General features: G+C 43.3%; 1 protein-coding gene across 1 annotated transcript in view; it reads left to right on the top strand.

The window, feature by feature from the left end:
- The window catches only part of CLCN1 (chloride voltage-gated channel 1), a 57,363-nt gene that overhangs the window by 12,763 nt on the left and 25,903 nt on the right, over nt 1-18,697 (top strand). Inside the window, exons 2-7 of the mRNA XM_059493930.1 lie at nt 7,207-7,449; nt 13,836-13,989; nt 14,507-14,638; nt 16,135-16,263; nt 16,368-16,501; nt 17,279-17,356. Of these exons, the coding sequence (XP_059349913.1) occupies nt 7,207-7,449; nt 13,836-13,989; nt 14,507-14,638; nt 16,135-16,263; nt 16,368-16,501; nt 17,279-17,356 (870 nt within the window). The remainder of the gene's footprint in view (nt 1-7,206; nt 7,450-13,835; nt 13,990-14,506; nt 14,639-16,134; nt 16,264-16,367; nt 16,502-17,278; nt 17,357-18,697) is intronic.

Genomic DNA, 18,697 nt, shown 5'->3' with positions numbered 1-18,697 from the left:
AACCATGTCAAGAGTCTGAAATGTAAGCAAGAGCCAAGTGTTACATAGAAAATTTTTATGGTGGATGAGAGCTCTGTTGCAATCAGAAAAGACAGTCCCTTTTCTCATTTCTAGGTGTATTCCTCATCCCTTTTTTACTGACATTCATGTGGGCATGCATCAGCAGGAATGAAGAGCTGAGCTGGCTGAAAATTAATTTTTTCCTTGCATCAAGCTTCTTGATTACTAGTTCCAGTACATAAAAAAATTAGGACTGTCCTTTTCAACAAGTCTGCTCCTCAAGTGCCCCAAACTAGGCAATGTGATCAGTCTCGTAGAGATCCATAGATCACAGGGCTTCAGTGAAATTGCTTTTCAGGCATTTGAAAGTGGAACATATATCAGGAAAAAGAAATTATTTTTCTTGCATATCTCTAATCCTAGCCATGACCTGCTGCAGGTACTCTGTCCATATTCATGGTTCCTTCTTCTTGACCAACCTCAGCTCATGCACACCACAAACATGTCCTTGAAACTTTCCCAAAAATCTTCCCTTCACAAGCCAGTTCCTCCTCCTAAACCTTTCAACTATGGCCACACATCTTCATAGTTGGCCATATTTTACATAAGAATCATCATTCTGTTGTTGAAATTAGCCAAACCAGCTCAGCACAGCTCATCAGTGCACTTTCTTTCCACCCTCGTGGTGTTGGTCAGGCTGTGAGTCACAGCATGACTGACAGATCTAATGGGCAATTATTCATTTTACCTGTGCAACAAGCAATCCACAGGGAGAAGGGGAAGAAAGGCACAAGCTACAATTTCTCTGTGCTGGAATAATAACAAATTTACTAGCTTAGAGGTATCCTTAATAAGTTTTGATCATTAAAGAAAAGTCTGTATTTCCTAGATGTTCCTTGGTCCTTTCTGCTAAAAATATCTTCAAGCTGACTACATCAGAGAATGTTTGTGATGCAAAATTATTCTCCTAGAAAATAAGAAATCCACTGAATCTACTTCAATCAGTTAACTGAGTGTTTGCTAGTTCTCACTGTACTTTAGCTGCTTTTGGATGCGCAATCCAGTCAGAAAAAGTTTTCTCCTTCTAAGCAGTCTAATATTACTTTTTTGTAATTGCTTTTCTTCTTCTTTTGGTACTTGCATGCACACTGTGCCTATTTGATTTGTTCTTGGTTTATCCTAAGACAAGACATTCACTTTTCTACCTCACCAGTAATACACCTCTTTATTTGGAAAGCCTTTTGGCAGATGAAAAGAAGAAATTATTTAATAGAAGCTACGGGGTGCTGTAGGATAGAGAATCACCAAGGGAATTGAGGGCTGCAATTTTAGAAGGGGGCAGCTGTAAGGGAGGAGGCATCCAACCTGTGGAGATATGGAAACAATCTCCTAGGCAATAGAGTGTAAGCACAAAATTTTAGCAGCTCAGAAGGTCATCAACTTAATTGCAACCAAGGTCATAGTGGGTTAGGGAGAGTTGTGTGTAGACTATGTATTTATTTCTGTGCTTTCTGACTTCCATGCTTGAAGTTTTCTCTATTTAAAATAATCAAATAATCTTATTTTTATTCTACTAAAGGCTGTTCTGTATTGAGTTTTGAAGCCTGATGGTGTTTACCTGAGAGCTCATCAGGACAGTCAGATTCACTTTAAAGTTCTGAATGAGTTTGGATCCATTTATAAAACCAAATTTTGTTGTCTTCTCTTTAATCTGAGTTTCTGTCTTGTTCTTATTGCTGGGTTTAAGTCTCCCTGCTGGTTATTTTTGCTCTCAGTTCCAACCTGTGACCACATTGTGATTTAGGACAATACAACCTCGAGTTAAAAAGTAATTTACCTTAGATGGTGTCATCAACATGGACATGGTGCTCTGTGATGACTGTCACAGTCAGGTTGGTTCTGGAACTGGGACATAACCCTGCCCCTTTAAAGCTCATTTGGTTTTTGCCAAGTCATGGCATATCATATCGTCATATCATGTCATATTGCACTGCCATCCTGCCCTATCCTGATCTGTTCAAATTCCTTCCAAATTCCTCTACTCCAACATCTGCTTCAATGGCTCCTTCATGTCTTTGTGTTCCTGTAAGTATTTATCTGATACCAGTTGTGAGATTTTTTTCCCCCATTCTGCCTCTTTCTTCTTGAGTTATCAAAAGCTGATGATTTTCAAAATCTGCCCTGTTTCTGTCAATTCTGCTCTACTCAGTCTAGTATTAGTCAGTACATGTCCACTTGAATATCATCATATTATCTTGTTATTTTTCCATAATGAAAGCACTTAAACTTTCTGGTCTTTTTCTTTTGAGTTTTTGCTGTGAACTCAACCCTTCTTTCAAGTGTCCTCTGAGAGTTCTCTGCCATTGTCTCTCCATATCCAGCCTGACTTACTATGTGCCCTGCACAGCCTAAATTTCTATCTTTTGCTGCTGTTCAAGCCTCGGTCCATGATCTATTTCTTTCTTTTAGTATAAAAGCTGCCTTTTCTTCCAATCTCCCTCCCTCATCCCAGCCCTTTTCACAGCATTCTTTCTCTCCCAAAGCTCTAATTGCCTCCTGTAGCTCTTTGAAGCCTCTATGGTTATCTTGTCTAATAAAATGTCCTAGTCAAGAGCTTTGTTCTCATCTAGAAGCCATTGCCTTTTCTAACATCTACTGAAGTCTTTTTCCTGCTTTTTTCACTCTTTTTTGCTCCATCTAAAGGTATTGCTTGAAGCAAAATATTCTTGCTGTATCTTCCTGTCCAGGTTCTCATCCCCTGATGCCCTCTGGAGCTTTGTCTTTTATTGCCTTTGTGTTTCTCTCTTAGAGACCCTGTTAGTGTTAAGTAGTAATCCCTTTGTCACCTTTCTCCTCTTCCTCCTTTAAAACTCCCTTCTTCATCTTTATAGTTTCTTTTGTCCCATAGACTATCTTTTCTATTATGTTCTTTGCAGACTTATGGACCTCTTGGGCTGGGCTTTCTCAAGCACAGAATATTATTTTTTTTCTTTGTTGTTAAATGCCTGTTTCTAATCTGCACGCAGGGTTCTCTGTAACAATAACTCTGCCTCAGCAAATTCCATTCCTATCAGTGTGGGGTGGCAGAGGGCTCTGCATCACCATCTGCTATAATGTCTGTGTACGCAGGGTTGAAAAAATAGATGTGGTGTTTCACTCCAGAGGAGGCTGCAGTCTGCTGGTGGGCTGCAAGGCTTGTGTACAGGGAGGTCATGAAGTGGTCTAGATCTTTCAGAACAAGCCAAAAAAAGCTCTAGCATAAACACAAGCCTCAGAAGTTGGTATGATGTCTGATAATTGCGTGGGCAGGGCATAGGGAACATTAAGATTGTCACTGCTGATAAATAGTACTTGGATTATTTCAGGTTATAAATCTCCTGGGACCAGACCATGGGAGAAGTGTGAGTCTTCAGACATCCTTACCTCCCTCCCCACCAGCCTCTCAGAGCTTTCACCAGCCTTTCAGAGCTTTCTAATGCCATCAAAGCATTAGGATGAGAAGGCTAGGAATTGTATTTCTGCATCCTGAAAAGCATTAAGGAGAAAAAAATTAATGCAGAGAAAGGCAGACCTGAGGGAAAACTAAGAAGAGGAGTGAGAAAAATAGAAGCCTGACTGGAAAAGAGATCCATCTCAGTTGACAGCTCTTCCAGTTTCTATTCTTTTCTTTATTGTCATTTAATACCCTAATTTGGACTGTAGCTGTATTTTCATTCATCACAAACATCTTTTCTTGAAGCACATTTTGGAGTCTCACTAGGGCCTGTAAAATGCAATGGACAAAAAAAAAAAAACATGGTGTATGAGCAGGTCGTGTAACTTTACTCTTGCATGCCATGGGGAGGTCTAGAAACTTTTGTGAGCCTTTTCCAGAGGCTTAGGTGCACTTGAGGAGTCCAGCCATGTGTGCAGGTCATCTGTGTTTGTGGCTAGTGCAAGATGGTTAAGATGTGTTATTTTTACGTCTTCCTCCAGCTCTGTGCTAATCTCCTGAGTGTGCTGGTAACCTCTGAAGCAACAGAAATGCTCCATTGGTGAGTCCTGGTGGAAGTGCAGAACAAGGTCTGGGGAATAGAAAGCAAAACAGAGAGACAGTAAAGAAAATATATAACAAAGAGCTGTGGCAGGAGATTGCAGGAGGAGTGATAGGGGAGATTTGACAGCAGTTGCTGGGCAGCAGCAGTGCAGAAAGGCAGATTTTTTTCAAGGTATTCTCTATATTCTTTGTTTGTGTTTTTATCTGCAGATCTGAAAACATGGAAAAGATTATGAGTAAAGCCAGAATTTTACTTTTCTTTAGGTCAGCTGTGCCAGCTGGAGAAAGTGGACAAATTGGTGGGTCTACAAGTTCTTCTGAGAGTGAAATAGAAGCAAATTGAAATCTCAGAGCAAATACAAGTTGAGAGTAGCTGCTTTGAATTTAACTAAAGTAGTGTCAGTGAGGCTGGAGGCTGTGACAGAGATTATTGGTACCTTGTGAAATAGCAAGGATTGTTAAAAATTTCCATAGAGCTGACAAAGCATTTTCACCTCCAAGGGGAAAGAGGTTGATTTATAAGCTCAGTAGCATGGTAAGATTAGTGTTCAGGACACAGGAAATATTGTAACATAAATCCAGAATCTCCAAAGATTGCATATATTTTGTAAAGCACTGAAATGACGAATTTCAGTTCTCATTGTTTCCTTGTTGGACAATATCTGGGTACAGAGACTAGAGGCTGTGACTCTGTTTGATGAGAAGTGGGAATTAGTTGAATATGAGGTTCTTAGCTGCAGACGAGCCAGGTCTTCCCTAGTGCATAGGCGCCACCATGCACACAGTGATTGCTCAGGATCAGCTGTGTAGTTGCAGCACTGCCATGCACTGACTGAGGTGTGTTACACTATGGGAAGCACAAGGAGGGGCTCAGGGGGTTTGTAGGATGTCTTCCTAGTGAGGACAGTAAAGGTTTCTTCTTCAAGTAGCATCTGGAGTCACTTGGTTGGCCTTGAGGTCCTTCGTGCTTTTATTGATGAGGTGAGTGAGGCTGGGACCAGTTAGGAAGCTGAGAGGGAAAAAAAGCTTTTTCCAGTTCTTGGAAAAAGCCTTTCAGGGTAGAATCATCCTATTTTGAGCTATTACTATATCATTGTTTCCCTGGAAATTCCACAAGAGTATCATGCAAGACAGGCAGTAGAGTTTGATTAGCTGGCAGTAGAGGGTTCATATTTATACTGCAGCAATTTCTAATGTGCCATTCTTGTGCCTCTTGAAAACAAGAGCTAGAGGAGTGCACTTTCAGCTAAAGGTTCTCATTTGTTTTCTGCAGTGTCTCTGATGAGTGTTCTCCTTCAGTGCATATAATAGTGGCTGAAGATCTGGTGCTGTATTACAGCTTTGATATTTGCTAGGCTCTACTGTGTTCAGTTTTTAGGCTTCCTATACATGATGTACCCTATATTTTAGAAATTTTTTATATTTTATACACTATATAGATTGTGCTATGTATAATTTTTTAATATAAGTCATAATGACAATGGCCTTCCAAAAGCATCTTAATAGGTTTGGAGCAATTAATACCTTTTTGATGGTAACCTGTAAGGGCAACCAAATGTTTTTCTCTGATTTCCTAGAAACAGTCGCTTAGAAACTCTTCTTTAAGGTGATTCATTTCAAGTTTTGTCCTGCCTATGGGACACAGTCTTTCTCCAGAAGATAGTGCTTGTTGACAGTAAAGTGAGTGCTGGTGAGAATGAAACAGGAGAGCCTGTAAATTTTTGGGGCAGCACTAATATTGATTTTGTAAATATTCAGTACATTTAATGCTTGCCTGGCCAGATACCAGTTGTAGATTGCACACACTAACCTTATCCATGTGGATATTACTGCTAATGGATATCTATATCTTAGCAGGAGCATGGAGAAGGTGGTTTGTGCAAGAAATGAAGTGTGTCTTCCTCATAGAGACTTTCTTTCTACCTTACTCTCTAGGACCATGCAGACTAAAAAAAAAAAAAAAAAAAAAAAACAAAAAGCAAAAGAAGAAATGTTTTACAAGAGTCTGCAAAATGAAATAATAAGACCACTGTTCTGGGCCCAAAAAGGGGTGTTTTGCCCTTCTCTCTACCCCATCCTGCCTGCAAATCTCTTACTCAGTATGAGTAGCTTGGCATATGAGGTCTTTTTTCTTGTATACAGCTTCTGGGACCTTGAACTCTCTGCTCCTCCCTAATTAATAGCCTCCACAAGAAATATGGTTCCAGGCAGCACTCTGACAGTACTGGGAGGTGTCTCTAGGCCAAGTTGCTTTAACATGCTTCTCATTCCTGTTACTGGCTGGTAGCTCACTGGTGTTGGCTGAGCTTGTTGCTTCTCTCCGTGGCTGAGAAACAAGTGGCAGAGTGGAGAGGAGAAGCTGTTGAATGCTCTACTCTGTGGAAAAGTGAGCATCAAGAAGAATTAAATTTCTGCATACACCTATAATTGAGTACCCACAAAGCAGTTTGGTGACGTGCTTTGAAGAGCAAAGTATTCCCCATAAGAACATCTGGGAAAGCTGAGATTAGACTGTAATGTTCAGCTTTACAGGGATGTCTGACTTTTCCATTAGGGCTTGCTGCTGTGAACTGTATGCTTAGAAAAATTGTCTTGGGACACTGAGTGAACACTCATCTCGTTCCATCTCACCATGGCTGCTGGCTTCTTTATGGTTGTTGCTCAGTCTTTAGGGCACCTGGTGTCTGGGGAGAAAATGAGGAAGCCCACTGACCTTTGTTCTCATTGCAAACAGAGCGCATGGGATGGGGAGCTGTGAAAGAAGAGATATCCTGGATAATAATTTCTGCTTCCACCTCTCTGCTTTCTGTTTGTGTGCTCGTAGCTCTGTCACACCACCTCCTTCCCCTTGCCCCCTCCCTCTCCTTCAGGAGTTCCCCTCTTGCTCACACCTGATATTCAATCCCAGCAGAGTTATTGCCTTTTGCTGAGATCAGACACGGCACTGGGGAATCATGTGGCTGAGGAAGGTTGCTATAAATATAGTTGAACCTTTTGGGCAGGAAGGGAAGAAAGCGAGAGAGGCACAAGGAGGAGGAGGAGGAGCAGGGGCAGAGAGAAAGAGAGTGCAGGAACAGGACAAGGTGGAGTGGTCTGAGGAGAGAGAGAAAGGAAGGATCAGCAGAGAATGCGGAGGCCATGCTCTCTGCCAGAACACGAGGTGCTTCTAGGTAAGGCCCAGAGCAGCAACTCAGTCCCAGAGGAGTGTGAGGAGGAGTGGAGGAATGGAGAGCTCAGAGAGCAAGACAGAGGATCCCAGCTGGAAGCCAGCTTTGTGGGGGGGCACACCGCAGTACGACTATGTCTGCTTTGAGAAATGCACCCGGTACGGGATTCCCCTGGAGGCAGGACACGAGGCCGGGCCCACACGGGACGACCTGCGCTCCCCGGAGAACTCCCTCAGCTACCCACAGGTAGGGCTGAACAACGGGATGGTTTGTGGCAGCACAGGTCTCCCTGGGGTCACACAGGCTCTGGGGCTCTCAGAACACAGATCCCTGTCCATGCCCAGTGCCACCAGCTCTCCCCTTCGCTTGCTGACTCCAGGCCGGGCCTTGACGTTCATGGCCGTACTTGCACCAAGGATCCCTAACCAGTCATTCAAGTCAGAGGTCATTGTCACCTGCCACAGATGCAACGAGACTTGGAATGGGCAAGCTGGGATGGGGAAAATTAACCAGAGCATTAATGTGTTTGTAACAGCAAAGAGAAGCTGCAGCTGCTTTCAAGCTGTGTAGTGATATTGAGTAAAACTAAAGACAAGCAGTGATGTATGTGTATGGATATCTGTACAGCTGTGTAGATGAAGTAAAGCTCTCTTGTGACTTTCCTCTGACCATGAAGCCCTTCATGGATACATGTATATTGGTATTTTTGATAACTGTTAGTGGCACTGTAAGTGAGGGATTTTCTAACCCTTAAGCTTGACCTGACTCTTGCTCTGGTTTGTACAAGCACTGGTGCAGAAAAGTGTCTGGAACATAGATGTACTCTGGTTATGGCTTTTTGTTCATTATGCTCTGTGTGTCCCTTACCTCTTCTTTTGGGACAACGGCCTGCAAAGGGGAGGGTTTACAGAGGAGTCCTGGTGTTTTATTTCCTACCACTCTGTTCTGATTAAGCTGATCTAAGACAGCTTTGGTGCAATGAAGGATCCAGTCAAATTATAAGGAAGAGAGCATGTGAATGTGAAATTCATAAAGTGGATGTTTCTCCTTAAATGAATACAAATCCTCTTACATGGATGACGAATGATTGGGGAATGAAGGCCATTGTATTAATTGTCTCCTAAAGACTTGGGTGATTTAATGATAGGAAAACAGGCACATTTGCCACCAAGAAAATCTCTTCCAGTAGAAAAGCATCCCAATAAGGATAGTTATGTGTCACACTGCCAAAGATCAGAGAATCAATTCCATGGCCATATTCAGGAATTTCTCTTCTGAAACTGCCTACAGCATCTGAGACCTTGCATATCTCCTCCACAAAAGTCTTCCCAAATCACCCCACTGGCTTACTTGAAGCAGCAGCCCAGATGGACAGAGGTCTGACTTAGGCTTTGTTCACACCAACACGAGACAGAGCTTTGGCTGCAGCAGCCATGCTAAGAGGGTGAGCAGGGGGGTGGGATGGGGTGGAGAGGTGTGTGTGCCCACCTCAGGCTGAGCTCCACTGGGGTCATGCCTGCCCCATGGGGTGCAAATGGGGCTGGAGAGCTGAGGTGGGTGAAGGAAATGCACCTTTGTGTGTGTGCCGTGAACCAGGAGTGAGCTGGGTTGTGGGGAGCTTCCAGATGCAAACCCTTTCTCCAGTAAAGCACATCCATGCACAGAAACTTCCCAGCTCACACAGATCCAGCAGATATGCCAGTCCCACACACCTAAAACCACTGTCCAGTAGGCACAGATGACACAGTGAGGCAACACCACCACCAGTTCTGTGCTCTTGCTCCCTGACACCAGAGTGTCTCTGTGCTCAGTTCCAGAGGCCTGATGGTCAGTGCATGCAGATAGATGATCTCTCATGCAAACAAGAAGGCCAGCAAACCCATTCCCATGCATAACTTCAGGCAGAAACATCCCCAAGCAAGCATGCATTCGTGAAGGCAATTTGTAATCTAAAAACCAGACAGCTGTATTTATAGTTTCCTGAAAGATGCGTCCTAGAAATATTTTATATAAGCAGTCATGTACATGTGTGTATGTACATTTATCATGGAATTTTGCATGCAAGCATATTCTGGCTAAGCCAGGTTTGCTGTGGATATGTGTATTTTGCTGGTAAGTCATGCACATGCAAACAAATTATAAATATGCACAAGTAGTTTTTACAAACATGCACACTTATTATCATGTAATTAGCATGAAAAACAACCCCTTGCACGTTTTCATACATTTCCACACAGAGTCAGCATTAAGATTTCTTTCCCCACTGTCATCTGAAAAAACACTTGACAGAGATTTTGATTCTGTTGACCCCTTTTTTTGCTAGCTGTTGCCTTCTGTTATACATGTGATTTGGTTTGGTTTACACAGGCCCCAAAATAGTGAAATCTTGGTCCTTGGCCTTGGACCTTCAGATAATTGATAATAAGAAACCATAAAGTGGTTAATAGATAATAACATTATAGTAGGATACTACTACTACTACTACTACTACTAATAATAATAATAATTATTATTATTACTATTATTATTGTTATTGTTATTATAAGAAGAAGAAGGAGAAGGAGAAGGAGAAGGAGAAGGAGAAGGAGAAGGAGAAGGAGAAGGAGAACAAGAACAAGAACAAGAACAAGAAATTTTTGGCAATTAATATAACAGATAGATACATAACAGATGATGTAATTTACCTTGTTAAAAATATACATTATCCTACACTGTAGGATTTTGTATTGTTTTATTTCTGCATGAGAAAGCAGTTACAGCTGGTGAAGTATTTAAAAGCTGTGCTATTTGTGACTATAGAAAGGGTGTTCCTGGCAGGGAGCTCGCTCAGCAATACACAGATGGGGGTAGTGGGAGGGATGTGCAGTAAGAAATCAGGCAATGCAGTAATACAGAATAACAGGCTCACAGAGAGAGGTAGGTGGGAGGGCCTCTGGAGCTCTCCTGCCCAAATCCCTACTCACAGCAGAGCTGACTCCAAGGGTAGATCACGTTGTCCAGAGCCTTTTCCAGGCATGTTCTGAACATCTGCAACACTGAAGATTCCCCAGCCCCACCGAGCACCTGCTCCTGTGCTGAACTACCTTCAAGTGGGGCTGGATGGGAGCATGTGTTCCTTTGCATGGGCTTTCCTTTCTTGCAAGCTGTGCTTTTTCCCTTTTGTCCATCTCTGTGCCCCTCTGAGAAATCTTGCTCTGATGTTTCCCTCCAAATCCTCTCTCTCTTTAGGTAGTGGCACTGCTGTTAGATTTCCCCTTAGACACCCTTTCTTCAGGAACAACTATTATTTTGTTGCTGTCCCCTGTTCCTTACATGTGCTTCATTGGCTCTATGTCTAAGCAGTGGACTGAGATATTTTACTGACATTTGAATTTATGTATGTGCTGCATTTTGGGAGGTTTCACCTTTGAGGTCAGATATGGCTTCTCCTTGGTGATGCATCAGGAAAAAAAAAATCACCTAAGGAAGATAATTTTAGGAATAGCAGGAGGGCTACAAGGCAGAAGTGAGAGGGAAAGGAGGTACAGGCTAAGTCTGCCTCAGTGGCTGGGAGCAGCAGATCATAAACAGGATGCACTGGCAGAGCTGGGAAAGGGATTTCAGGACTGGAGTATTCCATGCATTGTTCAGTCTGAATGGCATGGGAAATAGCTTGGGCTTTGGATTGTGGGAGGAGGGCAGTTTTATACAGGTGCTGACCCCTCAGAAAATAGCTCCCCGTAGTCTTGAGGTTGTGATGTGCTTTTTCCCCTGAGATTCTGTGAAGCTTTTCCTCTGTTACTTAAACAATGAAATTTCCCCAATTTTCAGAAAGACAAAAGATCATTTGCATTGATAAATGCTTCATATCCGAAAACAAACTTTGCCTTGTTGGTTTGGTTGTGGTTTGTTTTTTGGGGTTGTTTTGTTTTGGTTAGTTTGTTTGTTTTTGTTTGGTTGTGGTTTTGGGGGTTTTTTTTGGGGGGGGGGAATGTATGTTCCTCCCATCTATCCTGAGTGATATTTGTACCTTCAGCTGGTTTTGCACCATTTTGGTGTCTCCCTTAGCATTTAGCCAAGTAGGCACCTTTTCTGGTTCAACACTTAGGTGGTAATTGAGAACTTATAAAATTGCCTTCATTTTTTCTGGTGCTCAGAAACCCTGTGTTCCTCGTGCTAGAGAGGGAGCAACAGAAGAAGGAACAGTCAGAGTCGTACTGTGTTATATTTTTAGTTTTATATCTTCTAGTGGGTGGATATTTCTTGCCTAACCCAATTTTGCTGTAAGGTCATCCTCTGATTTCTGGATTCTTTCTCTGTCCCACAGTCTCCTACCTTTTCAGATACTTCCAGAATCCTGGAGAAGCAAAGCACATGTGTGAAGCATTCTTTAAATGTTTGAGACTACCTAGTTTGCCAGGACAGCAGTTTCTTTTTTATGTCTGTGGACTAACTCCTTTTATTCCCATATCCCAAATGCACCATTTTGCAGCCAGGCAGAAGCAGTGAACTCAGATACCGTATGAGGATTTCAGCATTCGTACTATTTTACTGTCATGCTGTTCCATCTGACAGATGGAAGATTCTAATTTGAATCTCATACTTGACATGGGTTTGAGTTGTATTTGACATAAACCCATCTCTCATGACCATTTAACAGCAATGAAACACTGACTGAGGTGATGTGAAGATGCATTTGTCTAAAATCTGCTTGTATTTGGCATTTCTGCCTGAAAGACACAGTAAAAGAAAAAAATGAGCAGTTTGCTAGGAAGGACTGTATTCTGTATGTGGCAGTTACCCTGTAGATTAAATTCTTCAGCCTGATGTTTCACTGTCCTGTCTGTTTTAAGGGGGTCAGAGCATGGCCATTATTCCCTGCAGAGAGTCTGCTTCATTTACTTAGAATGTGTTGGTAATCATGTGGTTAATAATTGCATTAAATTTGTGTGGCATCCAATACAGTGATGAATGGAAGAATACTTTCAGCTGCTCAGACAGGATCAATCTGTTTAAGAAGCAGCAGATGAGCCATCTTTAGAATAGGATGATTTTAAAAAGCATAGATAGGGGTTCTGTGAAGAAAAAAATAATCCACTAGGATTTCCAAAGGGAGCTATGACAAATGGTACAAGTGCCTCTTGAGGAATTTGTGCCAATAAATAAAATACTTAGGACCTTCCGTCATATTTGTTATGTTCAAGTACTAGTTGGTAGAGCACTGAAACAGGTGCCCAGAGAAGCTGGGTAATTCCTACTCCTGTAGTTGTTTAGGAGTTGCCTGGATAAGGTCTTGAGGAGCCTAATCTGGCTTACCTGGCTTTGGAGTTTGCAGGCTGTGGGCAGAGGCTTGGACTAGAGGTGCTTTCTAGTGTGAATCTTTCTGTGAGTCTCTGTATCTATTTCATCTCAAGGGAACAGGAAGGGGGAGGCAGGAACTGTCAAATAGAAATGTCTCCTAAGTGTGTGGTAGTGCTTTATCTCTGTCATGTGTCCTGTCATTCTCCAGCTTAAGTGTCTGATTTTGCTGTCCAAGACATGGCTCATTCTCCTCCTGCCACTCAGAAAATCTCAGAGAAGCAGATGTTGTGCTGGGGAGGGAGCAAAGGGTCACCTTGTCACAGGTGGGAAGTGCATCAGGTGGTGACCTGGTCTGAAGTAAAGCCAAACCTGGTTCACTGAAGGACATGAAAGGAGAAGAAGCTTATTCTCTGCTTCTCAAATGCACACCTTCCCCACCTATTTTCTGAAAGAATGAGGTGGGATAGCTGCTCTCCAGGGAATTTGGTAAAAAAACACAGGGCACGGTCAGGGTTCTTCAAGCTCCCTTAAACTGTTGATGAGACAGCACAACTGCCCAGTTTAGTGTAGACCCATGTAAGAAATGTCCTTGGTGAGCACCTGCAGCTGATTATGAACTGCATAAAACCTACTGCTTTTCAAGTTTAGGATCAGAAGAAACAGACTGGCTTAAGCAATTAGGAATTTCAGAGGAATTGGAGATGCAGGGGTACTTAAAATGCTGATTTGGGTAAATAACGGTTGGAGGTGTGCAGCAGCCTGTGATATTTTTGAGATGATGCTGCTTCTTTTCCTCACAAGCAGCACCAGTGGCTGTGTGCCCTGTTAAGCATTCCTTGGCAGCAGGAGGAACAGATGCAGGACATTCCTGCAGCCTGTTTGAGAGTGTAATGCCTCTCAAAACCTTCAGAGATGTTTTACAGTGCTGCTGAAATCTATGAGACAGCCCTGAGGATGGTGGCCTCATATGAACTACTTTGACCTTCTTTTGTACCTTCAGAAAGCTGTCTCTTAATGCTCAAATGCTGTCTCTTAATGTTCAATCTCTCAACCATTTTTTCCCCCAGGACATTAGAAAATAATGAATATTCTGTGATCATATCTTGTACTCCTAAAAAGGGGGTGAAAAGGTTTTGGAGAGATTGGGAAGAATAAACTAGAAAGAAAAAGAAGAAAAAAATAAATGGGCTGCATCTGTCTGAGAGTTTCTGTGTCTCAGTCTCCCTGCTTGGTACATTTGGGTCTGTAACTCAGGCTGTTGGTAGATCTGCCTTGTCATCCTTAATGCTATTTGTGAAGGAGCATTTGCCTTGCCTTTTCCTTGTGATCCTTCTTGTTTTCTGCTGCTCTAGCTGTATGGCCGATACACAGACCGGATAACAGATGACATTTCAGACAAGGAAGCAGCAAAGCTACTGAAGAAACAAGCCCAAAGGAACAATGGAAGACCCCTGAAACGTGACAGTCAAGTACAGATCAAAGAAGAGCACTATTCCAAATGTCAAGGTAAGGAAAATTCATGTTTCATTCCCTATTACCAGATATTGGGTGGGCCAGCAAGAGAGATGGGATTTAAGCAATTGAGACTGGGGAGAAGCAGAGAGGGAAGGAAAAGGAATCGAGTCTCATTGGGTTGAAAAACCTTTTCTATATGAGCTTTCATCCTAGAAAAGATGTTTGGAATATAAAAAAGCAATCCCAAGTAAATATTTTTTCCATAACAGAACTCTGTAATGGGAGGAAAAGGACCTTCTTGTATTAGACTTTTGCTGCTAGTGTACAAGATGTTAAATTCCACCCTGTGTCCCCTGTACATACCCCCCCCCCCTTTTTTTAAAATGTTTTTTAAACTACATTAGGTATTACAGAACTGTGTGAGAGAGGGATGGATATCAGTCCTTCAACATGAAGCCCACGATGCCTCCAAATAAATCCTTGTTTTAGTCAGTTCTCAGCACAGGAGAGACAGACACAGCTTCATCTATGTTCACTCCATTTTTCTGGTTCACTCTTCCCTCCACAGACTGTGCTAAACGCATCCAGAAATATGTCACCAAGAAGCTTGGAGAGGACTGGATTTTCTTGGTTCTGTTGGGTCTGGTCATGGCGTTGGTGAGCTGGGGAGTGGATTATGCCAGTGCAAAGACCGTACAGGGTGGGTCCCATTCAGGTGTTGCAAAAGCAGCCAGTAAATGATAGGAATGTGTTACAAAGCCCAGTGACCAGTGTTGCTCCTCCTTTAGCATCATTGTCCCATCCTCAACCCTCGCTGCTTGGGAAGTTTGAAGTTCTGGCAACGTAGTAAAGGTTGGCTAGAGAGAGGTTCTTTAAAGTGATGGCAGGGGAAATTTTGGAAGCAAGTGGGCAGAAACAAGAGATGTGTATGATGAGTCAAAGACAAACAATTATTTTTAATCCCTTTTCTTTCTGCTCCCCTGAATATGCAGGAGCACAGGGAAGTGTTACTGCAGCCTTTCCTGTTCTACTGCTTCCCTTTCTCCCCAAGAATATTAAGAACATGGGTGACTGGGGGAAGGGGCTCTTAGATGCCCTCCTGGCACTGTTTCTGCTTTTTAACTTGATTTTGTTCTTTCCAATTTTTACTTATACAGTGCCCTGATTGGTTTTTTGCCATTTGGGCATATAGTGCCCTCACCTTTTGCCCTTTTCACAAAGATCTCCTATTCCCTGTCTTCTATCCCTTCCCTGCATTTTTCCTGTAGTCTGTCTCCCTTCACCAGCAATAAAAATTACAAGATCTTTCAGCCCCCATCTCAGTGTGCGCATACAAACACTCCACCCACTGCCACATCCCATTAACTGCACTGTTCCTTTGTCCTTACTCTCATGTCCCAGTCCTGACTGGCCCACACATACTGCAACCTTTTCCTCTTGGCTGCTGCAATTCCTCAAAACTCCCAACATTTCTTCAGCCTGGCGTTCCTCCCTCCAGAGCTTCCCCATCTACCAGGTGACTGGTATAATCTACTCTGAGGGCTCCTCTCCTTTATACTCCCTGCAGCTGAGTCCTTTGGGGTTCCTTTTCCTTTTCCCCTGCCAAATCTCTACCAAAGCTCAGCCTCTTCTGAGCCTGTGTGGGGTGCCAGCTCAGGCAGGGAAGATGCAGTTTTAGAGGAGCTGCAGTTCAATTTAGATTCTCAGCAGCTCAAGTTGTTGTACCTGGCTGAGCAATGGTACCACTGCTGTTTTAATAGCTGCTGGCACAGCTTCCATTCTGCTGCTCTAAAAGGGTAAAAGGGATATCACAATCAGAACTTTTAAACTAGTTTTTTATGAAGGAATGGTGGGTGGACTGCGTTATTGCCCTTCAGAACCCACGCAAGACCCTCAGACTGCCAAATGAAGGCACTGCACAGTGATTTGTTCTCACAGCTGTATGTAACAGGCCTCTTTTTATGCCACACTTGTGCACAGGTATTAATAGTGTTTTCTATCCATCTCTGAAGAATGCCTGCTTTATTGGGGAACTCATATTCAAAATAAGGCTTGTCTTAGAAAAGGAGTATGAGGGCACCATTTCTGATGGAGCTTTAGCATGGGCGCATTTAGCAAGTGTGTGACTCTCTGATGTCCACCAGCCTGTTTGGAGCAGCTGTGGGTACTGATGGGTTCTCTGTTTGTGTGTTGCAGCCTACAAGTGGATTTATGGAGCGCTGCACCCCAATGTCCCCCTGCAGTATGCCGCGTGGGTGGCCGTCCCACTCGGCCTGATCCTGTTTGCGGCCAGCTTCTGCCACTTCGTGTCTCCACAGGCTGTTGGTGAGCGCAGAAGGGGGGCAAGATCTGTTTCTGTCTGTCTCGTCTTTCCTTCTTTCCATTTGTCCATGGGTTTTGTTCATCCCTGGCTCTGATCTTGTTTTCAGGGTCTGGGATCCCAGAGCTCAAGACCATTATGAGGGGAGTGGTCCTCAAGGAGTATCTCACTCTCAAAGCTTTCGTGGCCAAAGTTGTGGCCCTCACAGCTGGGCTTGGAAGTGGCATGCCTGTGGGGAAAGAGGTAAATATTGCTGATTCTGTGTGCAGCAGTAACCATGGTCTGGAAGGTGAGAGTTTTCTGTGAAAGAAGAATCTATAAATGTTTTCTTACTTTCACCACCATTCCTCTTCTCAAAGCTCTGCACTTTCCAGCACCTATTTTTCACTGGCCATTTTTCTTCCACTTTCAAAGACATGATATAGGAAACATCAAAGAACTCAAGTCAGGTAGTCTTTGAGAGGGAAAAAAATTAAATGGAGATAGGACAACTGAGGAAGATTGGTGGATCTAAAGCACAAATCTTATGAGGAGTGGCTGAGGGAAATGGGGTAACTTAATCTGGAGGAAAGGAGCCTCAAGGGAGACCTTCTCACTCTCTATAACTCCCTGACAGGAAGCTGTAGCCAGGTGGGAACCAGTCAGTTCTTCCAGGTAACCAGTGAGAAGACAAGAGGAAATGGCTTCAAGTTGCACCAGGCAAGGTTAAGATTGGATATTAGGAAAAAATTCTTCAATGAGAGGGTGGTCAGGCATTGAAAAGGCAAGTGATGGAATAAATATCCCAGGAAGAGTTCAAAAGGTGTTCAAAGGGCTGTGGCAGTTGGGGGCATGGTTTAGTGGTGAACACAGTGGTGCTGCATTAAAGGTTTAATTCAATGATCTCAGAGGTCATTTCCAACCTTGATGGTTGTATTACTGGCTAAGATGGCAGGGAAGCTATGAGGCCTGCAGCAGCTAAATGGTTGTCAGTTAGCAAGGGGCAACCCTCTCTGATTTTGTCCTCCTCTTCTTTTGCAGGGTCCTTTTGTGCATATTGCCAGTATCTGTGCTGTGGTACTCAGCAAGTTCATGTCTATCTTCTGTGGGGTGTATGAGGTAAGGCACATATCTCTGCGCACAGCTCTTCCACAGGCTGAGCTCCTGAGACACCCAGGGTAGTGTGGGTAGGCTATGGAACACAGGGGAAAGGCATAGATTGATGTTTACTGTACTGCTTAGAGCAGTAAAACACAGGCTGAACAAAAGTAGTGCAAGGCCAGACATACAGGCCAAATAACTGTGCAGGACCATCAATGTTGCCTAGAAATTACACAGAGACTGGTTAGGAGTATGTGTTTGACAAGTTTTCAATCTTGTGGTTGATGCCTTTGCACTGTGATTGACTGTATAAAAAAGTAGCTGCAGACAAAGATCAATTTGTCTTTAAGCCAAATTTATACAGCATTGCTAATTATAGACACTGACACCGTCTCTGTGCTTTTGCTATTGCCAAACAGCCTCTGCAGGCTGATCACCATATTGACTGGTTGTATAAAAAAATCTATTAACTGCACATATAGATAAATGTAGGAACTCCTTTATGTGCAGGCTCTTAGCAGAAGGTGACTGTGTAATACAGCTGGAGGTGCTGTTCTCCTTGAGTAGGTCCTGTCTGTGCACAAGGAGCAGATGTCACTGCTGGAGACCAGCTGACAGTACTAAAGACCGCACTAAAGTGTGTAGAGCCTGCTATTTGTAATAGCAATGGCTGACTGTGCTGCTGGCTGTTGCTTCTTTTCATTGTTTTGGGTCCTAACCCCGTGGCTTTGCTCCCTCTAACCCCAGCATGCCCGTCTCTGGCTGCACTCCCTGTTCCAGAATGTGCATAGGCAGCTCGACCTCCTGGTGCCAGCTTGCGCAGTTGGAGTCGGATGTTGCTTCAAGGCTCCTCTTGGAGGCAAGTGTCTTCCTATATGTGACATTTCGTGTACAGTTCCTTTGACCTCTTGCTGTGAGACTTCCTGCTCTCATGAAAGGTTCTCCACAGAGACCTCTCCACTGCAGCAACACGAGTTCTTTCTTTCCACGTGTAACCAGGGGCAGTGAAAGGAAGGGAAGGTTACGGGAAAAGGGACACCTATTTAAGTGCTGATTTCTAATGATGCAGCTTGTTCAGTCCCTGCCAGCCATTAACACTGCTCCACCTGAAAAGTACCCAGGGCAATCCAGACAATCAATAAGGATGAAGTAGAGAACAGAAGTAAAAAAAAAAAAAAAGCCAACCTTGCAAGAGGCAACAGGCACAACTTGCAATGAGGGAAATTTTGACTCAGTTAAAGGAAATTTTGTTCTTTTCTCCCAAAGGTGGTCCAGCACTGACATAGGTGTTCAGAGTGTCCAGGGAAATTCCACCCTTTGAAATGTGCAGGACTCACTTGGACAAGAACCTGACCTAGA

Source organism: Ammospiza nelsoni, chromosome 2 (assembly GCF_027579445.1).
Source record: "Ammospiza nelsoni isolate bAmmNel1 chromosome 2, bAmmNel1.pri, whole genome shotgun sequence".
Lineage (NCBI taxonomy): Eukaryota > Metazoa > Chordata > Aves > Passeriformes > Passerellidae > Ammospiza > Ammospiza nelsoni.
This window is presented reverse-complemented; position numbering and strand designations above follow the sequence as displayed.